Raw genomic sequence first — 27,972 nt, 5'->3', positions numbered from 1 at the left:
AGGTTTTGACCCTGGCTGGATTGGGTTGTGTTGTTTTGTTTGGGCTATGTCTGATCTGATGAATGACAATATTGATATATTCACTATTAATTTAATTGAATAGATATTGCTATATTACATTTGCCAAAGTTTTGGTCTTAGCATAAATGCTTGGACATTTGAGATTTTTTTGCATGAATCTCCTTGCCGATATTACTGAAAATATATTATATTGTTTGCAAAACTGTAATGCGCTCAATATCTACTCCTGTGTCTTATTCGAATCAGTATAATTTCCTATAGCCAACTTTGCTTTTAGGCTCTCTCATATCCATGACTGTTATTCCGATATTCTCATCATGGGCTCAGAGAAACACCTGCTGCTCGAGCCCTGATAGCTCTCTAAGCGTCAGGTTTCCGTAGCAACAGGTCCTTCACCGAGGCTTCCGGTGTTGTCTCACATGTCCAAAGAAAACATTGTAGCTATCCTTTTTTAAATTGGAAACATATGACTCCATGTACTTTTGCAACTAACCATCATTCGAAGTGTGCTGCTGCAACATGTTCAACTGAGGGTGAGCATACACGTATGTGATAATTCTGTATTGAACGACGCGCGAAACTAAATTGGTGAGCAGGGAGCTCGAACGTAGAGGCGCCAGCAGCAGATGGCCCTGTGTGTAGTCAGATTATATCCTAGTTAAACCCAGGGCCTTGAGCATTTCTAGAGCGGGGGCAGACGTGGTGGCTGTTGCTGAAATAGTCTACGGTTACTTTGTGTACATTATAATTGCGAATAAATGAATGCATGTAGCCAGGCATTATCATGGCCGTGCCGTAATTGCCTCCACTCGCCATAGGCTATAGTTGGTGATTGGAGAATAGCAATTATGTCCTCCTTGTGCGAACGGAGACGACGTCGTAGTTTAATACAAATATATTGGCTACCAAATTCATCTTACGAGTGGTAAAATATAATGTGTTATTAACTGTAGAAAACAAACGCATTCTTGACATTGTCTAAGTCTACAGAATGAGAGCGCCTGTGACTCATTATATTCTCCACAGTCTATTCTAGATTCTAGAGACGATGGTACTATACACCGTTGGCACTTGACATTTATCACCAGAGAACACACCAGTATCCACCAATAATTCGATCATCAGACCTATGTATGAACTGTGTGAATGACACATGCCATGGACAAGGTTAGTCTTTGAGTCCTACGTTTTCATAGGGGGATGTCATAAGCAAATCATGTCAAGTAGAGGTACAGGTTCCTGGATGTGGATCTTGCACTTCTTATTAATAGCCTACACACGTAGCATACAGTATGGTCTCATACACTGTAATTAAAGCAGTCAATTAGAGGTATAAACGATAGAATGAAAGCCTGTAATAAGTCAATGCTTTTGGGTGGTTTAAGAAATAATCATCAGGATTTATGGGTGTTCCAGATAATTGGATTGATCCGGGAGATCAATAGTGAAATGATATAAATGCATCCCAAATTCTATCCCCTGTGTAGTGCACCATTAACCAGAGCCCTATGGGATACCCCATGCGTCCTAGTCAAAAGTATTGCACTATAGAGGGAATAGGTAGCCATTTGGGACAGAAGCTATATACATGTCTATTTAACAGCTTCTTCATCATCATATTCCTCAGTGCTCTGCATTGACCTGCAACCTTTCTGCTGGAAATGGAGGGAGGAGAGGGAAAGAACGTCAATGGAGGGAGGGAGGAGAGGGAAAGAACGTAATGGAGGGAGGGAGGGAGGGAGGGAGAAGAGGGAAAGAACGTAATGGAGGGAGGGAGGGAGAAGAGGGAAAGAACGTAATGGAGGGAGGGAGGAGAGGGAAATAACGTAATGGAGGGAGGGAGGAGAGGGAAAGAACGTAATGGAGGGAGGGAGGAGAGGGAAAGAACGTAATGGAGGGAGGGAGGAGAGGGAAAGAACGTAATGGAGGGAGGGAGGAGAGGGAAAGAACGTAATGGAGGGAGGGAGGAGAGGGAAAGAACGTGCAGGAGGGAGGGAGGAGAGGGAAAGAACATGCAGGAGGCCTTTGAGTGTACAGTGTGTGTGCCTGTGTGAATCCATAGGCCTGTAACACATTTGCAAATCATGGTCATTTATTTTGCTGATCCTTAGTGAGACTCTTCCTTGCTTTTCAAACGTGACAAATGCAACTGTCAGCAAACCGACAAGTCAATAAGTGTTTTGATGTCAGTGTTCAGAGAGACAACAAGTGATTTATGTGATCGGGAGCTTGCCAGTATGAAATGCAAGATTGTATTACTGTTACTGGCTGACCTTATATCAAACAAAACAGCTGGTTGATTTGTCAGACAGTTATTTGGTTTGGTTTCTTTGGCTGACTGACTGGCTGACTGGATGGATGGAGTGTGACCTCTGGCTGACTGACTGGATGGAGTGTGACCTCTGGCTGGCTGACTGGATGGAGTGTGACCTCTGGCTGGCTGACTGGATGGAGTGTGACCTCTGGCTGGCTGACTGGATGGAGTGTGACCTCTGGCTGACTGGCTGGCTGACTGGATGGAGTGTGACCTCTGGCTGACTGACTGGCTGACTTGATGGAGTGTGATCTCTGACTGACTATAGTCGGACTAAACCAGGCATCACGTCTCATTCCTGGAAAAAAGGTTTGTTGGGACTCCTTTGCCCAGAGGGGCAGCTCATCAGACCTGAGACATCTTGTAGCATTCCTCATCGTTTTTTCTACATTTTAAAAATTGCTTCCTGGCTACACAAATACAGAATGAATGGTGATTGATCTACATTCCATTATTGATAAGCTTCAGGTTTACAACTATCCCTGATTTGCACTGTCCCTACACAGCTCTTGACTATCAATCAGATGTGTGGGATTGTTGGTGATAATTAGTAGGCCTACATTATTTAATTGTTTCATTTTCTCTTAGGCTGGCGTGTGACCTCTATGACTGACTGTAGTCGGACTAAACCAGGCATCACGTCTCATTCCTGGAAAAAAGGTTTGTTGGGACTCCTTTGCCCAGAGGGGGCAGCTCATCAGACCTGAGGGAGATCTTGTCCCCAGGCAAGAAAGCTACAGACTTCTTTCTTTCTTTGAATCCAGTTTCTCCTCTATTTCGCATGGGAAACAAAGCATCTTTGGAAAATAATTTCCAGGATGGTAAAACATTTTTAGTGTTAACTTAAATGACTAAAACAAGATGGAGCAATATATTTTTAAATAAGATCATCTTTGACAACTAATCGAAATAAAAACTAGGCAGGGAGAATCTAAAATTCCAAAAATGTCATGGGGCTCCTATTGATTTGTTATGTTTGAGTCAGTCAGATAGCATAAGAACAAGGCACAAGCCATGACAAAATGTGTAGAATTGCAGGAAATGTTCTTTCAAACTTAAACATGTCCTCTCTGCCTCATGGCAAAATGTGTAGATTTGCAGGAAATTAGCTAACTTTTCCAACGTTGGGGAAACACTGGAATTGCTTATTTTTCCTGAATTTGTTTACCATTGACATGGCATTTATTCACAATATAGCTTAGCCTGTATTTTGACAACCAATCAAATGTTTGGGATTCATTTTTTGGCCTATTTCATTGGTTTATTTTTTCTGTGGTACACCAGTGGAGGGATTCCAGGGGGAAAAACAAACAGTCACAATATTGATCTACAGTATTAGCTTGCAACATGTTTTACATTCTCCCCCCATGTTTTAACTAATGTTAAATCTCAATATTTTGTGGTGTACATTTCCTCTCACTTCCATTGGATCACAGCTTCCATCATGTCTCGTCCTCAGCATCTGGAAGATATTCTCATGTCTAAACCCTTTGGAAGAACTAATACAGGCAATTCTATTTCCATGTGATACATTAGCACAAGCAAGTGTCTCTTGCGAGCGAGGGATGGGGAAAGAGAAATGGAGAGCAAGGAAAGAAAATAAAGAATAGGAGAGAGAGAGATTTACCAATACTGTGTTATTGATCCGTTGGCCTCAGCACATGTGTGATTGTCATCCTATTATCCATGCTGCGCCAAGCTGACACCGAGCAAGCAGGAGTGTCTCTGTGAGACCATTAGATGCCCCTCTTCACCCCTCCCTCCCTCAGCCTCTCCTCGTTACTCCTCTCTCCCATGAGTCAGCCAATGTCATCCAGATTAGAGCTGGGTGATATGGACACTAAATACACATCGTGAGAAATGTAACTATTTTGCTGGATAACAATGAATACAACATGAAGAAAATAAATGTAATGGATAAGTGTAACCACTTTACATTAATGACGGGGCTCTAGACACGTTGTTTTCCTGTGCCAACTAAGACAACTGAGATGGAGATTTAAAAAATGAAGCTAACAAATCCAGGGAATATATGATTGATATGTTGATGTACAAAATGTAAAAATAGGATCCAGGGGCCTCATGTACACTGCATGAGTATGTGGACAGCTGCTCATTGAACATCTCATTCCAAAATGATGGGCATTAATATGGAGTTGGTCCCCCCTTTGCTGCTGTAACAGCCTCTACTCTTCTGGGAAGGCTTTCCACTAGATGTTGGAACATTGCTGCAGGGACTTGCTTCAATTCAGCCACAAGCATTAGTGAGGTCGGGCACTGATGTTGTGCGATTAGGCCTGGCTCGCATTCGGCGTTCCAATTAATCCCAAAGGTGTTTGATGGAGGTGAGGTCAGCCGTGCAGACCAGGCAAGTTCTTACACACTGATCTCGACAAACCATTTCTGTATGGACCTGGCTTTGTGCTTGGGGGCGTTGTCATGCTGGAACAGGAAAGAGCCTTCCCCAAACTGTCGCCACAAATTTAGAAGCACAGAATTGTCTAGAATGTCATTGTAGTATGCTGTAGTGTTAAGATTTCCCTTCACAGGAACTCAGAGGCCTAGCCCAAACCATGAAAAACAGCCCCGGACCATTTTTACTCATCCACCAAACTTTACAGTGACAATATGCATCCGCCAAACCCAGATTCGTCCGTCGGCCTGCCAGATGGTGAAGCGTGATACATCACTCCAGATAACAAGTTTCCACTGCACCAGAATCCAATGGCGGCAAGCTTTACACCACTCCAGCCGACACTTGACATTGCGCATGGTGATCTTCGGGTTTTATGCGTCTGCTCAGCCATGTAAACCCATTTCATGAAACTCCCGACGAACAGTTATTGTGCTGACATTGCTTCCAGAGACAGTTTGGAACTCGGTAGTGAGTGTTGCAACCGAGGACAATGGTTTTTACATGCTACACGCTACAACGAGTTGAGCTCTAGTAGGGCAGAAAGTTGATGAACTGACTTGTTTGAAATGTGGCATCCTGTAATGGTGTCACATTGAAAGTCACTGAGCTCTTCAGTAAGGCCGTTCTACTGTCAATGTTTGTCTATGGAGATTGCATGGCGGTGTATTTCTATTGTGAATTCATGCAACATACAGGCTATATATAATTTGACCACATCAGTGCATTTGTTACGATAATAACCCATATAAAGTACGGTCATTTGTTAAGTTAAACGTACGTGTGAAAGTGTAACCATTGTTTCACTGACATAATGGGAAATCGAATGAGATGGCAGATCTTGCTCTGTTGGAAAATTTGGTCAACGCTGCATTTTGCAGAGAGTGCATTTTTAGAGACGGGTGGGACTTTTTTTTTTTGCAGGAGGTACAGATTGGTTCATCAGATATCATTTCCCAAAACCAATCTTAAGAATCTTTGCGAGGATTTAAGACCTCCTTTAGAAAGGCGAACCCATGCCGTTTCGGTGAACATCAAAGTGCTATCCACCCTTTGGCTTTTGGCAACGGGCACTTTTCAGCTGCAGCTTGCTGATCGGCATCTCACATCCCCCGATGTGCCAATGTTTTATGTTCTGGATGCAAAATGAACTGAGAACATTTCCATACACCATCAGGCAAAACCTAGTCAGTTGTATAACTGAATGCATTCAGCTGTAATGTGTCTTCCCTCTGCATTTAACCCAACCCCTCTGAATTAGAGAGGTGCGGGAGGGGGGGGCTGGCTGGCTTAATTGACATTCACGGCCGTTTGTGATACAGCCTGGAATTGAACCAGGGTCTGTAGTGACACCTCTAGCACTGAGATGCAATGCCTTTAGACCGCTGTGCTACTCGGGAGCCCTTTACATGTTGCGTTTATATTTTTGCTCTGTATATATTTTCCATTGCTAAGGCAACGTGAATTGTCCTAATGGTCCTCTGTAGCTATGTTTTCATTTTTATTGGTCAAACCACAACTGAGGGAGCCAAATAAAACCTTTTGGTGGTACTCAATCTCTGGCACGAGCACCTATATTTTGGTTGCGCTGTTGTAGGCTATTTCATGGTACGGCGTTGTATATATTCCCCATGGCCTTTTTAAAGGGATGATTTTGACCATATATGGTTAATTGGGGACGTTTCGAAATGCATAGCCAAGGTCACACGCGTGCACTGAGGCTGAGAACAATTGGTATTTATCAACAGTTATCTTTTACCGATGTGCATATGATTGTTTGATAAATAACACTTTTTCTATGTGTACGAACATTCAAATTATGTTTGTTAGTAGTATTTTAGAATAGTTTCTATGCAATATGAGGCCCCAGAATTATATTTTTTTTAAATTATCTTCAGGGAATTTGCCGACATCCTTGTGCATATTGACCTATAGGCTCTATTATGCACCATGTGAGGAAGTGGGAACATAAATATTATGTTGTTGCTATATATCTATTAGCCATGTAGGCTAATTGATGAATCTGTCAGTAAATGTAGGCTAATTGATGAATCTATCAGTACATGTAGGCTAATTGATGAATCTATCAGTACATGTAGGCTAATTGATGAATCTATCAGTACATGTAGGCTAATGTTCTAAAAACTGTTCCAGAGCTAGGCCTAGGCTACTTGATGTGCTGCAAAGGGTGCTCTCCACTCACCAAAACCAAACTACAGCCTACTCCGGTTGTAAAGTGGTGCCATGAACTCTGTTAAGAGGTGAGAAATACATAATATACTCGCAGAAAGCTGTGACTGTCCTCTCTGTAACTAGAATGACAGTAGTTGCTATGAAAACTGTATTTGTTCCCAATAGCATTTTGAGTAATGGTCATATGCTTGTGCTTCTCAGAATGCAGCTCTCCCTCCTCCGTGTCACAGTGGGAAGAGGGGTGAGAGTGGCTCGCCCACACAACAGCCGACAGCCAAACAGGGCCAGGCACACACTTTCATAGCAGGAATCAACATAATGTATAGGCTATTACTGTTGACGAGATAATGGTTCTACAACAAACTACTGGAACGTTGTGTAGCATTGCTTCGGTAAGAGGAAGGCAATGTCGGTCATTTTCGGTTTATCTCCCCCCAAGGTCACTCTTCTACAGACTACCATGTCCTCTTCAATTCATCCCCTTACCTGTCTCGCCTTGTTATTTGGGTTACCTCTTCTCCTCTTCCTCTCCCCATGCATCGCCCAATTTCATCCTTGTGTGTACGGAAGGAGAACTCAAGAGACTACCTCTTCATCTGGGTTCTATCATATCTAGAAAGTATCGGTCTGTATTCTAAATGGCACCCTACAGTATTCCTTACACAGTGCACTACTTTTGACCAGAGCCCTATGGACCCTGGTCAATGGAAGGGCACTATTTAGGAAACAGAGTGCTATTTGGGGTGTAGCCATGGTTCTTTAGACCAGGCCTGTTGCATGAATACGCTCTCTCAGCCCTTTTCATACATCAATATTATGACATGTGCCCCTGTGCTTGAATTTGAATATCAATCATAGAGCACTCTTCAAGCTTGTTGCTCCTTCTCACTGGTAATGTAAAACCTAATTTCACATCTCATAATGGTAAATAAGGACTCGGTGCAAACGCGTTACCTACGCAGGCTGAGACATTAAGCATAGAGTTGTTGTTTAATTCAAATATGCTTATTGGATACAGATTTTACAGCAAAGGTTGGATGATAGAAATGTTTTTTTCTCCTGCATTAGCTTAATTTACCCATGAAATTCATCCAAGATGAAAGTGTATTGCCTTGCCTCCTAATTCTGAAACTGATATTCATGGTGGTTTTCATGGTAACGGACCTGTCTCTTGACTAAATGTATCATCTGGTGAGTTTAATGAAAGATGATACCTGTCAGATCTGGGTTCAGATAATATTTGTTTTCTTTCAAATGCTTCAGGTGTGCTTCATGGATCTTGCTTGGCACAATGGATTAGTCCCAAAAGCGCCCTTTTGGCTCTCCAGACAGGCTTAATCAAACACACAAAATATTTGAAAGGAAAACAAATACTATTTGTACCCAGGTCTGGAATAATACCCATCATGTATTTGATTATAGTCCTGGGTGTTACTCTGACGTTTACTTCAAAGAAAACCTCCCAGGCTGATAATTAGGCTAGGATCTGATACCTCAGTATGTCTGACAGTTCCTGTTGACAACATGGATACTCCCCAAATAGAGCCCCACAGTGGAGGTGTCATAATGCCCATAAAACCTAGTGGTCAAACAAGGAAAGCTTTCCAATAGTTTTTTTTCCATAGGGGAGTTTAGAAACACGTAAAATAAAGGCTGTGTTTCGTGTATTCTTACCCTGGGGTGACGTTTTGATAACCTTGTAAATCTCTTTAGGACAAGGTGACTTTTATCAATATATTCGCCTGTATTTAGTCTCATATTCGAAAATGCTAATTAGCGTCAAAGTAGACATCATGCAAGACTACAAATCCCAGTACAGTGATATCTAACAATACACAACAATACACACAAATCTAAAAAGTTAAATAAGAAATATTAGTATGAGAAATGTCGAAGTCCGGAGTATAAATGTGATGGGATGAATAGACAATATGGACAGTATATGGACAGAATATGTAGTATATTTGAAGAATTAGTATATGTACAGCAATAGTTAAGTAGGATCTGCACGTCATCTCTAGCTGAAGCCTTTGCTAAACAGGTATTGTGTCAATGTAAAACTGCACAAGACAGTTGACAGCATTGTCAAGTTAAAGAAATGTAGCCAATGTATTCATTACTACATTTAGCTAACATTCGATAGTTAATCCAGAGATTCTTACCTTTGTTTCAATTTGGGAGTCTCGTCCAGATCACCATGGTATTTGTAATTCTTTATGATAGCCACATTAGCAGCCAATTAGCATTTTATTTTTTTGTGGATAAATACAGGCGACTATATTGATAAAAGTCACCTTGTCCGAGAGAGATTTACATTATTATTAAAACGTCACGCCAGGGTAAGCCTACACGAAACACAGCCCTTATTTTAAGTGTTTCTAAAATCCACTATGGGAAAAATTAGTGGTGGAAAAACGATTGGAACCATTTCCCTGTTTGACTGCTAGGTGTTATGGGTATTATGACTCATACTGTGGTGCTCTATGGCACTCTTTTTATTTTTCTGCCATTTGGGAGACAACCTATGTATCCAGTTGGGGTTTCCTTTTTGTTTGTTCAGTAATCATGAGCCTCTGATTACATAGTAATTAACCTCCACACGTATAGAGATTATTCTTCCTACTATAGAAACACAGTAAAACAATTATACTGTCCAGTCTCGTTATTATTGGTCTATTACCCAATATAATAAATATTATTATTTTAATTATAGCAACATAGTTGATTTGTTTATGAATACAAAATAAATGTACAGTATTTATACAATCTTTGCATAGTAAAGGGCAGCTGGGTTTGTCTTTATCCACAGTAAAGCTGGGTTATCAGTACAGACTTTCCATGTTCTTTACCTCCCTCCCAAACGACTGTACTGTGAGAGAGATGGTGAGCTGAGGAACACAATGGCGTCGTTCCTTCCTGTCTCCGACTGCGTCCCAAACGGTACGGTTTTCGCTCCAAGCCCAGTGGTAATTTATCTAATTCAGTTTATCAACCAATTCATTATTAGAATCAGGTGCACTTTATTAGGGTTGGAGTGAATCCCTACAGGACAGTAGCTCTACAGGAACAGGGTTGGAGAGCCCCGTTATAAACAATTGCAAATTGTTAATCAAGGAAGGTTGTTGATGGTAATGCCCTGCCCTGCCCTGCCCCAAGCCTGGTTGTTGATGATGGTATTGCCCCAAGCCTGGTTGTTGATGATGGTACTGCTCCAGGCCTGGTTGTTGATGATGATACTGCTCCAGGCCTGGTTGTTGATGATGGTACTGCTCCAGGCCTGGTTGTTGATGATGGTACTGCTCCAGGCCTGGTTGTTGATGATGGTACTGCTCCAGGCCTGGTTGTTGATGATGATACTGCCCCAAGCCTGGTTGTTGATGATGGTACTGCCCTGCTTCAGACCTGGTTGTTGATGATGGTACTGCTCCAGGCCTGGTTGTTGATGATGGTACTGCTCCAGGCCTGGTTGTTGATGATGGTACTTCTCCAGGCCTGGTTGTTGATGATGGTACTGCTCCAGGCCTGGTTGTTGATGATGGTACTGCTCCAGGCCTGGTTGTTGATGATGGTACTGCTCCAGGCCTGGTTGTTGATGATGGTACTGCTCCAGGCCTGGTTGTTGATGATGGTACTGCTACAGGCCTGGTTGTTGATGATGGTACTGCTACAGGGCTGCTGCACTGGAAGGTTCTCTCTTTCTTCTGTCTTCCTTTTTCTTTCACTGTCATTCTCCTTTCTCTAACTGTCTAACTGTCTGTCTGGTCTGGTCAGGAGTGAGTCTGCTATCCATACTACAGTGTAACGTTTCAGAAAGGATAACACTTCAATGGGATGGCTATAGATGGGAAGGGATTGTGATATGGTTTCATATACAAGGACACCATGTTTAAACTGGAAACATGGTTCATTATTGATAGAGATAACTACAGTATGTCCAGCATTGTCACCATGTCATTGCAATTGACTACAGTACGCTCGCATGATTGTTTCTCATTGCTTTACAATCATACAATGTGGATAAAACAACCGTTGATAGAAATACAATGTTTTCAGGTCAAAGGGATCTTTGCCAATGCAAAGCACGAACAATCCCTTTCCAGACAGCTTGCTCTGTCAAACAGTGTAGGCCGCTACCGAGTTCCCTACAAAGCATTCAGTTACCATACCCTCCCCAATCTCATTGACTTTATCACTCCCCCTTGTATTGATACTACTGCTCTATGTATTCACACTTCTCTATGTATTACTTTATCACCAGGCAGTTATTCATATCAGTCATTGTGAGTCAGACAGATCTGACAGTGGGAATGTGCAGTTACAGTAACACTGGGGGACAGGTGTCTCAAATGGTACCCTATTCCCTACATAGTGCACTACTTTTGACCAGGGCCCATATGGTGTCATTTGGGACGTAGACAGGGCTTTTTTTATCTCTACTCCCTAGTTCTTTTATCTGGAGTACACGGGTTAGAGAAGGTCCTAGGGGAGAGAGACAACTGCTTCTGGTTTAACTCATCTCACATGCTTGACACTGAGGTATCTGTCTGTGTGTGTCTGTGTGTGTGTGTGAGCGAGAGAGGAAATATTTTATCTGACGCTGTCACTGGTTGTATAAACCTCAGGGAAATGAGGCTATGTGACATTCTCGGTGGTCAGCAGCGGTACAACCCATACCTGGGTTAAAATACTATTTGAAATGATTTCAAATACTTTATCTGTGCTTAATTGAGCTCTACTTGCTAATAGAAGAGTCCCAAAAGTGTCAACCCGCCTTTCCCATCTCTCGCTCCAGGCAGACTAGCGCTTATATAATAGTATTTGATCCTAGGTCAGATCAAACAACTGATGGTGAAGTCACTGCAGTGTTAACTATACATGTAGCCTGCAATGTCAGAACTGACTTACTTAAACTTGATTGTATATTTTGAGGATTAGGACTGTCATTCAAAATGTTGTCATGTTGACACAAAATGGTTTAGACTAAAACATAACTAGTTTAGTTGACGTTCACATTGTTGGAAGTCCAGGCAGTATAAACATTTACATTTTTCATCAGCAGCATCATTCAAGGTTGTCATATTGACATAAAATATGATATTTTTGATTGATTTTTGCTAATCAAACTCTTACTTGTTTTGTCTTTAGGTTGGTGTGTTGCCATGACGTTCATCTAGCCTCCTCCATTGGACCTCTGACTTTATCAGACAGGAATTTAATTACATCTCTTTTACCTGAACATTCCTCAAATTAAATGTCTTCAGGAATGCTCTGAAGACCTGTACGAAAGCTCTGAAGACCTGTACGAAAGCTCTGAAGACCTGTACGAAAGCGAATAGGGAAGCACCAAAAGGGAGAAACTTAAAAATGCAGAGGCTTTCATTTCACATCATCGCTGTCATAATAAGCTATTTTCTCAATGGCTGCATAGTTGTTCACAGCCAGACAGTCTGCAGCCGACCAGCCAATCTGGAATGGCACCTACAACCACAAACTGCTCAGGTGAAATGGACACTCATGGAAAACATCTGTGATAGTATGGTCCAATGTTGGGGTGATCAAGAAAGGACAGAGACCCAAAAGTCAGATGTTCCGCCAACTTGGAACTTACCTCAGATTTGTCCTCTAGAGGTGCAGTTTGGCGTCAAGCTGTTTGTTTCTATTGATGCCACTCTGGATTTATACGGTATCAGGATCCTCAATGTGTCAAAGGAGGACTTTGAAAGTTGTTCCACTGCACCACAGTCACAAGACCAGTTTCTCTGTTCCGATGACGTTATGAATGCGTCTAGGCAGGTCCAACCTAAGTGGCTTCTCCCGGGCCTTCATTATTTCATAGCTTCGCATGAGGGGAATTCACAGCTCTGCAAGCTGGGTCTTCGTCTCAACGTCTCTGTGAAGGAACAACAGTGTCAAAGCAGCCCACTAGTGCGACTCTGCTCCGGGAACGGTGTTTGTAGGACAAGCTTTTGGGAAGACGGAGCGTACCGCTGTCAGTGCCGCCAGCATTACTCTGGAAAGTTCTGTGAGAAGTTTGATGCGTGTTTGGAAAACCCATGTGAGAACGAAGGAGTCTGTGTAACCAATGGTACGACAGATCACATCCACGCAACGTATAAGTGTTTGTGCCCTCCACTTTTTTCAGGTGAGGAATACAACTGAGAATTATGACTTTGATGTTACTACTGTTATGTTTTTAAAGGGGCATTCTGCAGTTCAAACAACAACAAAGTCCCCCCCCCCCCCCCCCCCCCCCCCCCCCGCCAGAGATACGCTATATATACCGGTAGTCCAAAAATGGATGTTGATCTCTTTTTAAGCTACTTTGTGAAAATGCTAAAGTTGCACACTCCCCTCTCCTTGCAGTGGATTTATTTAACCAATGTTGTGGCCAAATAGCCTTCATCAGGGTTTGATGCTTTACTTTACACCCTGTACTCATCCACCAAATGCTAAACTCAATGGATTGTTGTACCTTCAATTACTATAAATGCTAAAATAAATTGCTCTCGTTAATTAAATCTGCCGTGACAGAATCCACCTACCTACCTGGAGGCTAAGCCTGTGTCCCAAATGGCACCCTATTCCATACGTTGTGGGCTCTGGTAAAAAATAGTGCACTATATCGAGAATAGGGTGCAATTTGGAACATAACCCTAATGTTACAACCCTATTGCTTGGAGATACTTCCATATTATTTATCTATCATAATTACTAGTTCTCATCTAGCTTAATGCATTTATTTCAAGAATATCCAGATTCTGTCCCAAACTGCACCCTTTTCCCTTCATAGTACACATAGGGCTCTGGTCAAAAGTAGTGCACTTCATTGGGAAAAGGGTGCTATTTGGTATGTAGACACAGATACCCTATGGGCTATTTATGTGAACAATATTTTCTTCCAGGACTTTATTTTGCGGTAATCACCATAATTATTTCTGGAATGGGTTTTTGTACCACCTGAATGCATTCTTAATTACTTTACCTCCTCTCTACCATTTTCATTTAGATTTGATTCCTTCTCTCACCATGTCTTTGTCAATAAACGATGGCTCTCAAACGTTGTTTAAACATTGGCTCTGAAGACTTAGGAGCTAACTTGTCATGTTTTTGACATCACAAGTCATCTGAATCATGAAATGAACACGGTTATCATTAGAAATGCATTATGCAGTAACTAACTAACTTTGTGCAATGGGGCCACCGTAAGTGAGAGTTTCGATGTAGACTTTCAAGCTGCAATGATGTCTTTCAGTTTAATTTAATTTCCAGAATCTGCATAGTTAATTACTGTAGGTAATTGTTGACCCTACGTTTCTTCAAATCAAATAAAAAACAATAGATTGAATCTATATGAATAAAATACTGTAGATCCAATCTATACGAATAAAATACTATAAATCCAATTTATAAGAATGTAGAATCTAGATACTTATCTAAACCATTTTGTTAATTTTAAATGATTCATAATTCATGCTTTATCTTTTCCCTCAGGGGCTAACTGCTCTGATGTGATTGGACGAGAGAACTGTGAAAGAGTTTGTCGTAATGGAACGTGTCTCCAAGTTTCACCTTTCTCCTTCAAATGTGTGTGTTACACAGGACACCCAGGTAAGGAACCACAGTATTATTCTGTTCTGCATGGGTTACAATCCCTGCTACAGTGTTGGATTTAGAATCAATCACGAACGTACAGTACAGGGGGTAGCCTGCCTTAGGGAAGGGCAACAATGACATGTATTCTTGTTTAGAACAGCCTGCATCTGGTAAGAGCAACAATGACATGTAGTCTTGTTTAAAACAGCCTGCTTCTACATCTGTATTACTTGCTGTTTGGGGTTTTAGGTTGGGTTTCTATATAGCATTTTGTGACATCGGCTGATGTTAAAAGGGCTCTATAAATAAATGTAATTGATTGATCTGGTAAGGTCAACAATGACATGAACTCTTGTTTATGACACACTGATTGCATCTATGGGCCATGGGTCCTGGTGAAAGTAGTGCACTACATAGGGAATAGGGTGCCATTTGTTCACGACACACGGCTGCTACCTCACCCTTTAGGTAGATCGTGAGCCTCATAATGAGCCTCATTTTCTCCAGTAACAGTACAGTTATGTTAATGGGGGTCTCTCACAAATGGATTACAAAAAGTTGCACCAACCAGTGCTTCCTAGTTCTTGGCCTGGATAATGGTCTCTAGGCATGCGTCCCAAATGGCACCCTATTCCCTTTATAGTGCACTACTTTTGACAAGTGGTTCCCTTGAATAGGGAATAGGGTGCCATTTGTAACGCAACCTAGCTAAAGCAGGGGCCTTATGATGGACTCTCTGCTGAAACAAACTCCAGGTGGCCTTCTAACTTGATTCATTGTTTTTGTTTTCGCGTGCAATTTGTCCAGGCAACACTCGGGAAATCTCATACCTGTATACCTTCCCTCTGAGCTGTGCTGGGCTGCAGTCCTCGCTGCAGAGGCTTTAAGGCTGATTATTTGGGTGCTTGTATTCTCAAGGTTACACTTTCATTATTTATATAGCTATCTCACTAAGCCAGTTATAGAAACATACTGTGGTTTTGATTTGTTGAAATAACAGCTCAGAGAAATACAGTAGTGGATAACTATTCTGAATGTCATAGGGGAGAATGGTGAGGAACAGTACCAGACAGTGAGATGTCTTTCATTTCTGCAGAGTTGTACAATAATTGTGTCCCTGGTTGGAGCATTATGCAGAGATCTACAGTGTTCTAGAAGTCAGTCAAACCTGTAGTTTCAGACTGATCTATGGAAGTAAAACTGATGTTCAGATGCCATGGGATGGGGATGGTCTCGCTCTAATCATGAAGTTAGTCCGCAGTGGGCTCCTCACGGCCAGGTTTAGATTACTACTGGACTCTGGTCTGTAGACCACTTAGTACAGGTGTCCTATCTTCATTTGACTGGTCTCACATCAAGAAAATAATCCTGCAGCAACAGAACATTAATTATTATGTGGATTATAATGAATGCACAATTTTGTAGAGGTTGATCCATAGTTCGTTAGGGCAAATCAAGTCTGACCTTTTAAAGTTGAAATTACAAACTTCAGAAGCCTGGAATACACACGTTTGCATTTCCTGCTGGACAGGAACATTATCTGTGACCACAGAGTGATCAAATTAAGATAGCACACCTAAATGAAGCAATGCATTGACACTACTTGGAATGCCCCTTACAGTGCGTAGACTATTAATATGCAAGTACATCCGTTGTCATCACTATTCAATTACATTCAGTGATGTAGTGGAGCGTAAAACACAGTTTTTAAAGTACAGTACCAGTCAAAGGTTTGGACACACCTACTCATTCCAGGGTTTTTCTTTATTTTTACTATTTTCTACATTGTAGAATAATAGTGAAGACATCAAAACTATGAAGTAACACATATGGAATCATGTAGTAACCCCAAAAAAGTGTTAAACAAATCAAAATACACTACCATTCAAGAGTTTGGGGTCCATTAGAAATGCCCTTGTTTTTGATTTAAAAAAAAAAAATGTTGACCATTTTAAAATAACATAAAATTGATCAGAAATAAAGTGTTGACATTGGTAATGTTGTAAATGACTATTGTAGCTGGAAACTGCTGACTTTTTCATTTAATTTCCCCCCCCAATTTCGTGGTATCCAATTGGTAGTGGTTACAATCTTGACTCATCGCTGCAACTCCCGTTCAAACTTGTGAGAGGCGAAGGTCGAGAGCCATGCGTCCTCCGAAACACAAGCCAACCAAGCCGCACTGCTTCTTGACACAATGCACATCCAACCCGGAAGCCAGCCGCACCAATGTATCGGAGGAAATACCGTACAACTAGCGACCTGGTCAGCATGCACTGCGCCCAGCCCACCACAGGAGTCGCTAGTGCGCGGCAAGACAAGGATATCCCTGCCGGCCAAGCCCTCCCTATCCCGGATGACGCTGGGCCAATTGTGCGCCGCCCCATGGACCTCCTGGACGCGGCCGGTTGCGACAGAGCCTGGGCTCAAACCCAGAGTCTCTGGTGGCACAGCTAGCACTGCGATGCAGTGCCTTAGACTACTGCGCCACCCGGGAGGCCCGGCTGAATTTTAATGGAATATCTACATAGGCGCACAGAGGCCCATTATCAGCAACCATCACTCCTGTGTTCAATGGTACGTTGTGTTAGCTAATCCAAGTTTATCCTTTTAAAAGGCTAATTGATCATTAGAAAACCCTTTTGCAATTATATTAGCACAGCTGAAAACTGTGTGCTGATTAAATGAGCAATAAAACTGGCCTTTAGACTAGTTCAGTATCTGGAGCTTCAGCATTTGTGGGTTTGATTACAAGCTCAAAATGGCCAGAAACAAATAACTTTCTTCTGAAACTCGTCAGTCTATTCTTGTTCTGATAAATTAAGGCTTTTCCATGTGAGAAATTGCCAAGAAACTGAAGATCTCGTATAACGCTGTGTACTACACTCTTCACAGAACAGCACAAACTGGCTCTAACCAGAATGGGAAGATGAATGAGAGTGCACAACTGAGCAAGAGGACAAGTATGTAGTTTGAGAAACAGGCACCTCACAAGTCCTCAACTGGCAGCTTCATTAAATAGTACCCACAAAACACCAGTCTCAACGTCAACAGTGAAGAGGCGACTCCAGGATGCTGGCCAACTAGGCAAAGTTGCGAAGAAAAAGCCATATCTCAGACTAACCAATAGAAATAAAATATTAAGATGGAAAAAGAACAGACACTGGACAGAGGAAGATTGGAAAAAAAGTGTTATGGATAGACGAATGTAAGTTTGAGATGTTCGGATCACAGAGAAGAACATTCATGAGAATGAAAAAATGAAAATATGTTGGAGGAGGATGGTGGAGGCAATGTGATGGTCTGCGGGTGCTTTGGTGGTAAAGTGGGAGATTTGTACAGGGTAAAAGGGATCTTGAAGAAGGAAGGCTATCACTCCATTTTGCAAAGCCATGCCATACCCTGTGGGCATCGCTTAATTGTAGCCAATTTCCTCCTACAACAGGACAATGACCCAAAGCACAGCTCCAAGCTATGCAATAACTATTTAGGGAAGAGGCAGTCAGCTGGTTTTATGTCTATAATGGAGTGGCCAGCACAGTCACTGAAACTCAATCCTTTTGAGCTGTCGTGGGAACAGCTTGACCGTATGGTACGTAAGAAGTGCCCATCAAGCCAATCCAACTTGTGGGAGGTGCTTCAGGGAGCATGGGGTGAAATCTCTTCAGATTACCTCAACAAATTGACAACTTGAATGCCAAAGGTCTGCAAAACTGTAATTGCTTTAAATGGAAGATTCTTTGACAAAAGCCAAGTTTGAAGGACACAATTATTATTTCAATTAAAAATCATTATTTATAACCTTGTCAACATCTTGACTATATTTCCTATTCATTTTGCAACTCATTTCATGTATGTTTTCATGGAAAACAAGGACATTTCTAAGTGACCCCAAACGTTTGAACGTTAGTGTATATTTTGTATTTGAGATTCTTCAAATTAGACACCCTTTGCTTGGTTGGCAGCTTTGAACACTTTTGGTATTCTCTCAACCAGCTTCATGAGGTAGTCACCTGGAATGCATTTCAGTTAACAAGTGTGCCTTGTTAAAAGTTAATTTGTGGATTTTTTTTCCTTATTACGTTTGAGCCAACCAGTTGTATTGTGAGAAGGTAAGGGTGGTATACAGAAGACAGTCCTATTTGGTAAAAGACCAAGTCCATATTATGGCAAGAACAGCTCAAGTAAGCAAAGAGAAACAACAGTCCATCTTTACTTTAAGACATGAAGGTCGGTCAATCTGGAACATTTCAATAACTTTTCAAGTTTCTTTAAGTGCTGTCACAAAAACCAAGAAAACGCTATGATGAAACTGGCTCGCATGAGGACCGCCACAGGAAAGGAAGACCCAGAGTTACCTCTGCTACAGAGGATAAGTTCATTCGAGTTACCAGCCTCAAAAATTGCAGCCCAAATAAATGCTTCACAGAGTTCAAGTAACATACACATCTCAACATCAACTGTTCAGAGGCGACTGTGTAAATCAGGCCTTCGTGGTCGAATTGCTGCAAAGAAACCACTACTAAAGGACACCAATAAGAAGAAGAGACTTGATTGGGCCAAGAAACATGAGCAATGGTCTGATGAGTCTAAATTTGAGATTTTTGGTTCCAACCGCTGTGTCTTTGTGAGACACTGTCTGTGATTTATTTAGAATTCAAGGCACACTTAACCAGCATGGCTACCACAGCATTCTGCAGCGATACACCATCCCATCTGGTTTGGGCTTAGTGGGAGTATCATATGTTTTTCAACAGGACAATAATTCAACACACCTCCAGGCTGTGTATGCTCTATTTGACCAAGAATGAGAGTTATGGAGTACTGCATCAGATGACCTGGCCTCCACAATCACCTGACCTCAACCCAATTGAGATGGTTTGAGATGAGTTCAACCGCAGAGTGAAGGAAAAGAAGCCAACAAGTGCTCAGCATATGTGGGAACTACTTCAAGACTGTTGGAAAAGCATTCCTCATGAAGTTGGTTGAGAGAATGCCAAGAGTGTGCAAAGATGTCATCAAGGCAAAGGGTGGCTACTTTGAGGAATCTCTAATATAAAATACATTTGTTTAACACTTGTTTTTGGTTACTACATGATTCCATGTGTTATTTCATAGTTTTGATGTCTTCACTATTATTCCAAATGTAGAATATAGTAAAAAATAAAGAAAAACCCTTGAATGAGTAGGTGTGTAAACTTTTGACTGGTACTGTATAGAAAGTGTTACTTTTTCCACAGGGCACGACAGAGTTTACCCACCTATTTTCTTTTACCACTACATCACTGGTTACATTGTAGTGACTGCTTCTAACAGAGCCTCCGAGTCTAAGCTTTAGGAGCCTACTCTCCCCTCAACTAACTGTGGAGATACTGGCTCCTAATTTTTTGATGTGATGGGCTTAATTCTGGTTAAATGTCTTTATTTAACCAGAATTAACACCACCAAGCAGGAAATGGCATGTGGCCTTCAACCAAAGCCAAGAAAAGAGAAGGTCTCCCAGGGGCCAACCTCACAGGTGCTAGTAGGGGAGGATGAGGAAGAAGTGGCAGACCTCATCCATAATGAGCAGCCTGGTTCTAGTGGGGCCGGGGTCGATCTAGATCCAGAGGACGACTATCTAGAACCAACAGACCTGTTAGGGTCCCTGACTAATTTCGGGACGGCCCAAAACCAGGATCCAACCCTGCAGCAAGCCAGAGCAGATGTGCAGGTCGTAGATGGTACCCCAATAAATGATGGGACGATGCCTAATAGTTTTCACTTCATCGTGAAAAGGATTTGGTGTACAGAGGGGTTGATGTGGTGGAACAGTTGTTGATCCCCACCCGGTACCGGAGGACAGTACTGGACCTAGCTCATGGGCACATTCTGGGTGGACATCTTGGTATCGATAAAACCTGAGACCGGAGTGTAAGGAGGTTTTACTGGCCAGGAATTCAGGCTGAAGTGGCTCGGCATTGTGGAGAGTGCCAGTTAACAGCTTCCCGACCAGCTGTTAGAAGCCCGTTCGTGCCACTCCCCATAATCGAAATGCCATTTGAGAGGATAGATATAGAGGGCCCGCTACCCAAATCCACCAGAGGGCACCAATACATTCGGGTCATCCGAGATTATGCCACTCACTACCCAGAAGCCATTCCCTTCGGACAATGGCTTCCGAAAATATTGCCAAGAATTAGTGCTCCTGTTCACCAGGGAGCATTCTTCCAAAGGAGATTCTTACTGACCAGGGGACCCCCTTTATGTCCCACCCTATGGCAGACCTTTGTTGCAGGTGAAACAATTGAGGACATCGGTTTACCATCCTCAGACGGATAGGCTGGTTGAGAGATTTAACCGCACCCTGAAGTCAATGCTCCGGGAAGGTAATCGATGAGGATGGGAAAAACTGGGATTGCATGTTGCCATATCTGATGTTTGCCATTAGAGAGATTCCCCAAGCCTCGCTGGGGTTTTCCCCCTTTGAGCTGGTATATGGGAGGCGCCCCCGGGGAATCTTAGACATCGCCTGGGAAACCTGGGAGCATCAATCCACCCCATATACTAGTGTTATAGAACACGTCATGGCAATGCAAGACAGGATAGCCACAGTCATGCCATCGTCAGAGATCACATGAGGCAAGCATAAGAGCACTAGCGGCACATGTATAACCGGCAGGCTACCCTGAAGGAATATCAACCAGGAGGTAAGATGTTAGTGCTGGGCCCCACTATAAACTACTAGCCATATGGAAAGGACCATATGAAGTACGGGAGAGAATAGGAGAAGTTATTTTTATATATATATATATATATATCAGTGCCTTGCGAAAGTATTCGGCCCCCTTGAACTTTGCGACCTTTTGCCACATTTCAGGCTTCAAACATAAAGATATAAAACTGTCTTTTTTTGTGAAGAATCAACAACAAGTGGGACACAATCATGAAGTGGAACGACATTTATTGGATATTTCAAACTTTTTTAACAAATCAAAAACTGAAAAATTGGGCGTGGAAAAAGCATGTGCGAGCATAGAGGCCTACAAACCTGACTCAGTTACACCAGCTCTGTCAGGGGGAGTAGGCCAAAATTCACCCAACTTATTGTGGGAAGCTTGTGGAAGGCTACCCGAAACGTTTGACCCAAGTTAAATATTTTAAAGGCAACGCTACCAAATACTAATTGAGTGTATGTAAACTTCTGACCCACTGGGAATGATGAAAGTAAATCATTCTCTCTACTATTATCCTGACATTTCACATTCTTAAAATGAAGTGGTGATCCAAACAGACCTTAGACATGGAATTGTTACAAGGATTAAATGTCAGGAATTGTGAAAAACGGAGTTTAAATGTATTTGGCTAAGGTGTATGTAAACTTCTGACTTATTTATTTATATATATATAATATTCTCAGCTGGATTTACCGTGTATAAGCTGGACTGTTTGGATTTACCTGTTGCCGTTTGGACCTGGACCTACCGAAAACCCGATTCGTGTACTGAACCCTGCTATCCTTGACCTCGCCTGCGGTCTGGGAGGACCAGGACAGAGCAACAGACACACAGGTACTGTCCTGTTCGAAGGAACTCTCATTCTGGGGTGATTTTGGTGACGGTCTTCTGCTTAATTTGTAACAAACTCTCCTAACCTTGAAGAGGTTTGTCCAATGTCTATACTAGCACACAACTTAAAGGTGTGGATACTGGAACACAGTCTAATACTGTCTTTATCCACCTGGAACATGGTCTAATACTGTCTCCATCTGCCTGGAACACGGTCTAATACTATCTCCATCTACCTGGAACACGGTATAATACTGTCTCCATCTAATCTGCCTGGAACACAGTCTAATACTGTGCATCTCATCTACCTGGAACACGGTCTAATACTGTCTCCATCTACCTGGAACATGGTCTAATACTATATCCATCTTATCTGCCTGGAACACGGTCTAATACTGTCTCCATCTACCTGGAACACGGTCTAATACTATATCCATCTTATATGCCTGGAACACGGTCTAATACTGTCTCCATCTACCTGGAACACGGTCTAATACTGTCTGCATCTTATCTGCCTGGAACACGGTCTAATACTATCTCATCTACCTGGAACACGGTCTAATACTGTCTCCATCTTATCTGCCTGGAACACAGTCTAATACTGTGCATCTCATCTACTTGGAACACAGTCTAATACTGTATGTCATCTACCTGGAACATTGTCTAATACTGTCTCATTTACGAAGTAACAAAGTAATCCACTATATAGGGAATGGGGTGCCATTTGGGACGCAACCCATGGCTGTTCCCTCATTAATCACCTGGAATCACCTGTCTCCCCTACTGCAGAACAGAGCCGGTCTGCCCTCGCAGGCCAGAGCCTATACTCACAGAATAATCAGGCCCAAACTCACGGGACGTTTCAAATGAGATTTCTCTTTTGATTCTCCGGCTCTCCTGCAGAGTTCCTCTATGGTATTTATCACCAGGTATTACCGCCTTATAGGGCAACATCCCATCTGGGATCATACAGCTTGTTTTCGCAATTCACTTAACCCATTGTTTTAGTGGGTAGATGAATCTATGAGGGAGTGATTTGGTTGGGGACTGCGTTGTTAAGTTGAGTCCTGTTAGATACATTTAAGACTGTACTGTATATAGGTTACATTGACCAGAGATTAAGTGAGCATTCCTGAGCACATTATTTAATATTCATTATTATCCTCTTACATAATACATCGTTTTTTATGTATTCTATGGATTGTATTGTTTATTATTATTATTATTCCTTGACTTAGACTGTCCAGGTGAATCCAGGTGAAAGCTATGATCCCTAATTGATGTCACCTGTTAAATCCACTTCGATCAGTGTAGATGAAAGTTCCCTTTGAACGGGGTATGATTGTGTCAAGAACTGCAACGCTGCTGGGTTTTTCACGATCAAAAGTTTCCTGTGTGTCAAGAATGGTCCACCACCAAAAAGAAACCCAGCCAACGTGACATCATTTGGAAGCATTGGAGTCAACATGGCCCAGCATCCCTGTGGAACGCTTTCGACACCTTGTAGAGTCCATGCCCCAACGAATTGAGGCCGTTCTGAGGGTAAAGGGGGCAGGGGTACAACTAAATATATTAGGAAACTGTTCTTAATGTTTTATACACTCAGTGTACAACAATGTCTATACTTTTTACATGGTTTGTAAGGTTCACAAGCAATGTTCCCTCTAAGCTGCGCGCTGTAGCCACAAGACTTCCGCTCAGAAGAATTATCAGCCCATGGAGAGAAGCATGAGATTGAACTTCACTCAACCTTCTAGAGTAGTGGTCACCAGCTGGTCGATCACGATCCACTGGCCAATCTTTCTTTACATTTTATTCGTCTTTGGCAAAGAGCTGCTGTGTTTATGAGTGAGTTCATGTTTAACTTCTTACTCAGCCCTGTCAACACTTTGTATTCAAGACTTTTATAAGCCATAAAATGTGCATTCTTCTTATTTCCACTCAGCGCTACAACCAGCACTGCTGCAGTAATGAATGAGTAGGAACGTGTATCTATAGGCTTGTGTTGTTATTATAAGCAGCTTGGGTCTTTTTAATATCAAGGAATATTGATATGTTCATAGGAGTAACAACACAAATTTGTGCATGAGGCAGAAATAATGCGGTGCGACTCGAGTTTCACCATCAGCTGGAAACCGTGTCCCTTTTTGGTCAGCGTCCGTGGAGGAAAGGGAGAGCGGAGGGATGTTGAGGCGGGCCCTTCGCCAGAGACTGACCATCAGATGAAGGAACCATCAGCCCAATAAAATAAAAGCAATTTTTAAAAACGTATGCTCACTCAAGTAATACAACAACGGATTTATTACTGGTATGATCATGTAACCTACCTCAAATGTTTTAATATAATTTAAAAAGATGGCCTGAACAGCAATGCATTGGCAGGGCAATTCAAGCAAAGCCAATATGTCATTATAATGTTTTGGGCCTGTAGCCTACTGCACAAACCTCATTGCTACAGTACTGTTTGTAATTGGTTAATGTTGCAAAGGCGTACGTTTTTTTTTAAAGCCATTTTAATACAAAACATCTGAGCTGTAGATCTCGGCTTGCATTTTGACTCAGAAAGTGATCTTGACTCAGAAAAGGTTGGCGACTACTGTTCTAGAGTTTTCCCTGTTAACACTATCAACCTTTCCTTTTACTGTGGGAATTGTAATCAAATCAACGCAATATTAGCCACTTTCAATGCAACATACCAAAACAACAAAACTAACTATGCAAGACACTTTCTTGTAGGCAGAACATATCAGAGTAGGATTCTATTGCATTGACATGCAGGACTCAGCCCGTTCTCTACACAGACCGGTGCGTTGACATGCAGGACTCAGCCCGTACTCTACACAGACCGGTGCGTTGACATGCAGGACTCAGCCCGTACTCTACACAGACCGGTGCGTTGACATGCAGGACTCAGCCCGTACTCTACACAGACCGGCGCGTTGACATGCAAGACTCAGCCCGTACTCTACACAGACCGGCGCGTTGACATGCAGGACTCAGCCCGTACTCTACACAGACCGGTGCGTTGACATGCAGGACTCAGCCCGTACTCTACACAGACCGGTGCGTTGACATGCAGGATTCAGCCCGTACTCTACACAGACCGGTGCGTTGACATGCAAGACTCAGCCTGTACTCTACACAGACCGGTGCATTGACATGCAGGACTCAGCCCGTACTCTACACAGACCGGTGCATTGACATGCAGGACTCAGCCTGTACTCTACACAGACCGGTGCGTTGACATGCAAGACTCAGCCTGTACTCTACACAGACCGGTGCATTGACATGCAGGACTCAGCCCGTACTCTACACAGACCGGTGCATTGACATGCAGGACTCAGCCTGTTCTCTACACAGACCGGTGCGTTGACATGCAGGACTCAGCCCATACTCTACACAGACCGGCGCGTTGACATGCAGAACTCAGCCCGTACTCTACACAGACCGGCGCGTTGACATGCAAGACTCAGCCCGTTCTCTACACAGACCGGTACGTTAACATGCAGGACTCAGCCCGTTCTCTACACAGACCAGTGCGTTGACATGCAGGACTCAGCCCGTTCTCTACACAGACCGGTGCGTTGACATGCAGGACTCAGACCATACTCTACACAGACCAGTGAGCCATAACAAGTCAGATCTGCAGGAGGTCTATATGCAAATAGACCATTGCCATATATGGAACTGGACTATGTTTACAGCATTAACGATCGTGAGTAGATGTGCTTGTTTTGGGATCAAAGCGAAAGCTGAATTTAGCCACGTGCACATTTTTGTTCATATCCTTTGCTAGTTAGTGAGTTATTAGCCCAGTTATAGATCATTAGTAGTCAGCAATAGGGGAGTGATTACTAGTTAGTGAGTTATTAGCCCAGTTATAGATCATTAGTAGTCAACAATAGGGGAGTGATTACTAGTTAGTGAGTTATTAGCCCAGTTATAGATCATTAGTAGTCAACAATAGGGGAGTGATTACTAGTTAGTGAGTTATTAGCCCAGTTATAGATCATTAGTAGTCAACAATAGGGGAGTGATTACTAGTTAGTGAGTTATTAGCCCAGTTATAGATCATTAGTAGTCAACAATAGGGGAGTGATTACTAGTTAGTGAGTTATTAGCCCATTTATAGATCATTAGTAGTCAGCAATAGGGGAGTGATTACTAGTTAGTGAGTTATTAGCCCAGTTATAGATCATTAGTAGTCAACAATAGGGGAGTGATTACTAGTTAGAGTTATTAGCCCATTTATAGATCATTAGTAGTCAGCAATAGGGGAGTGATTACTAGTTAGTGAGTTATTAGCCCAGTTATAGATCATTAGTAGTCAACAATAGGGGAGTGATTACTAGTTAGTGAGTTATTAGGCCAGTTATAGATCAATGGGCTTCCGATGACTGGTGGTGGTGGAAGGTCGTTGGAAGACTGTTGCTGCAAAACAACAAGCAAGACACAAGGGTTGAGTTGACAAACTCTCCTAGATTCATTCCCATTGGTTGGAAGAACGAAAAGTGATTATTGCACGAGTGCGCCCATTCAGCAAGCGCAGTGGAATTTCTCTAGTGTGCCATGCTCATAGGCTGAAGGTAATAGGTGAATGACGTTCCTCACACTTGCTAATAGAAAAGTACCAGCGGAGACGTGATGCTATGCTGATGAGGTAATATTACGATACTACCCTATACTATACCTGCTATGTTGATGAGGTATCATTATAAATACTACCCTATACTATACCTGCTATGTTGATGAGGTATCATTATAAATACTACCAAATGAATATCTGCTATGTTGATGAGGTATCATTATAAATACTACCCTATACTATACCTGCTATGTTGATGAGGTATCATTATAAATACTACCCTATACTATACCTGCTATGTTGATGAGGTATCATTATAAATACTACCCTATACTATACCTGCTATGTTGATGAGGTATCATTATAAATACTACCCTACCTGCTATGTTGATGAGGTATCATTATAAATACTACCCTATACTATACCTGCTATGTTGATGAGGTATCATTATAAATACTACCCTATACTATACCTGCTATGTTGATGAGGTATCATTATAAATACTACCCTACCTGCTATGTTGATGAGGTATCATTATAAATACTACCCTATACTATACCTGCTATGTTGATGAGGTATCATTATAAATACTACCCTACCTGCTATGTTGATGAGGTATCATTATAAATACTACCCTATACTATACCTGCTATGTTGATGAGGTATCATTATAAATACTACCCTATACTATACCTGCTATGTTGATGAGGTATCATTATAAATACTACCCTATACTATACCTGCTATGTTGATGAGGTATCATTATAAATACTACCCTATACTATACCTGCTATGTTGATGAGGTATCATTATAAATACTACCCTATACTATACCTGCTATGTTGATGAGGTATCATTATAAATACTACCCTATACTATACCTGCTATGTTGATGAGGTATCATTATAAATACTACCCTATACTATACCTGCTATGTTGATGAGGTATCATTATAAATACTACCCTATACTATACCTGCTATGTTGATGAGGTATCATTATAAATACTACCAAATGAATATCTGCTATGTTGATGAGGTATCATTATAAATACTACCCTATACTATACCTGCTATGTTGATGAGGTATCATTATAAATACTACCAAATGAATATCTGCTATGTTGATGAGGTATCATTATAAATACTACCCTATGCTATACCTGCCATGTTGATGAGGTATCATTATAAATACTACCCTATACTATACCTGCTATGTTGATGAGGTATCATTATAAATACTACCAAATGAATATCTGCTATGTTGATGAGGTATCATTATAAATACTACCCTATACTATACCTGC

At 42.0% G+C, this 27,972-nt stretch overlaps 1 protein-coding gene across 1 annotated transcript; it reads left to right on the top strand.

Moving 5' to 3' along the window:
- Window positions 1-380: 380 nt before the first annotated feature.
- On the top strand, window positions 381-22,054 carry LOC118966042 (protein eyes shut homolog). The gene is made up of 5 exons (XM_036987964.1): window positions 381-554; window positions 2,924-2,995; window positions 12,087-13,083; window positions 14,433-14,549; window positions 21,934-22,054. The coding sequence occupies exons 3-5, from the start codon at window positions 12,306-12,308 to the stop codon at window positions 22,035-22,037; spliced, it is 999 nt and encodes a 332-aa protein (XP_036843859.1). The 5' UTR covers window positions 381-554; window positions 2,924-2,995; window positions 12,087-12,305; the 3' UTR covers window positions 22,038-22,054.
- The last annotated feature ends 5,918 nt before the right edge of the window (window positions 22,055-27,972 follow it).

The sequence above is a fragment of the Oncorhynchus mykiss genome, chromosome 1 (genome assembly GCF_013265735.2).
Source record: "Oncorhynchus mykiss isolate Arlee chromosome 1, USDA_OmykA_1.1, whole genome shotgun sequence".
NCBI lineage: Eukaryota > Metazoa > Chordata > Actinopteri > Salmoniformes > Salmonidae > Oncorhynchus > Oncorhynchus mykiss.
This window is presented reverse-complemented; position numbering and strand designations above follow the sequence as displayed.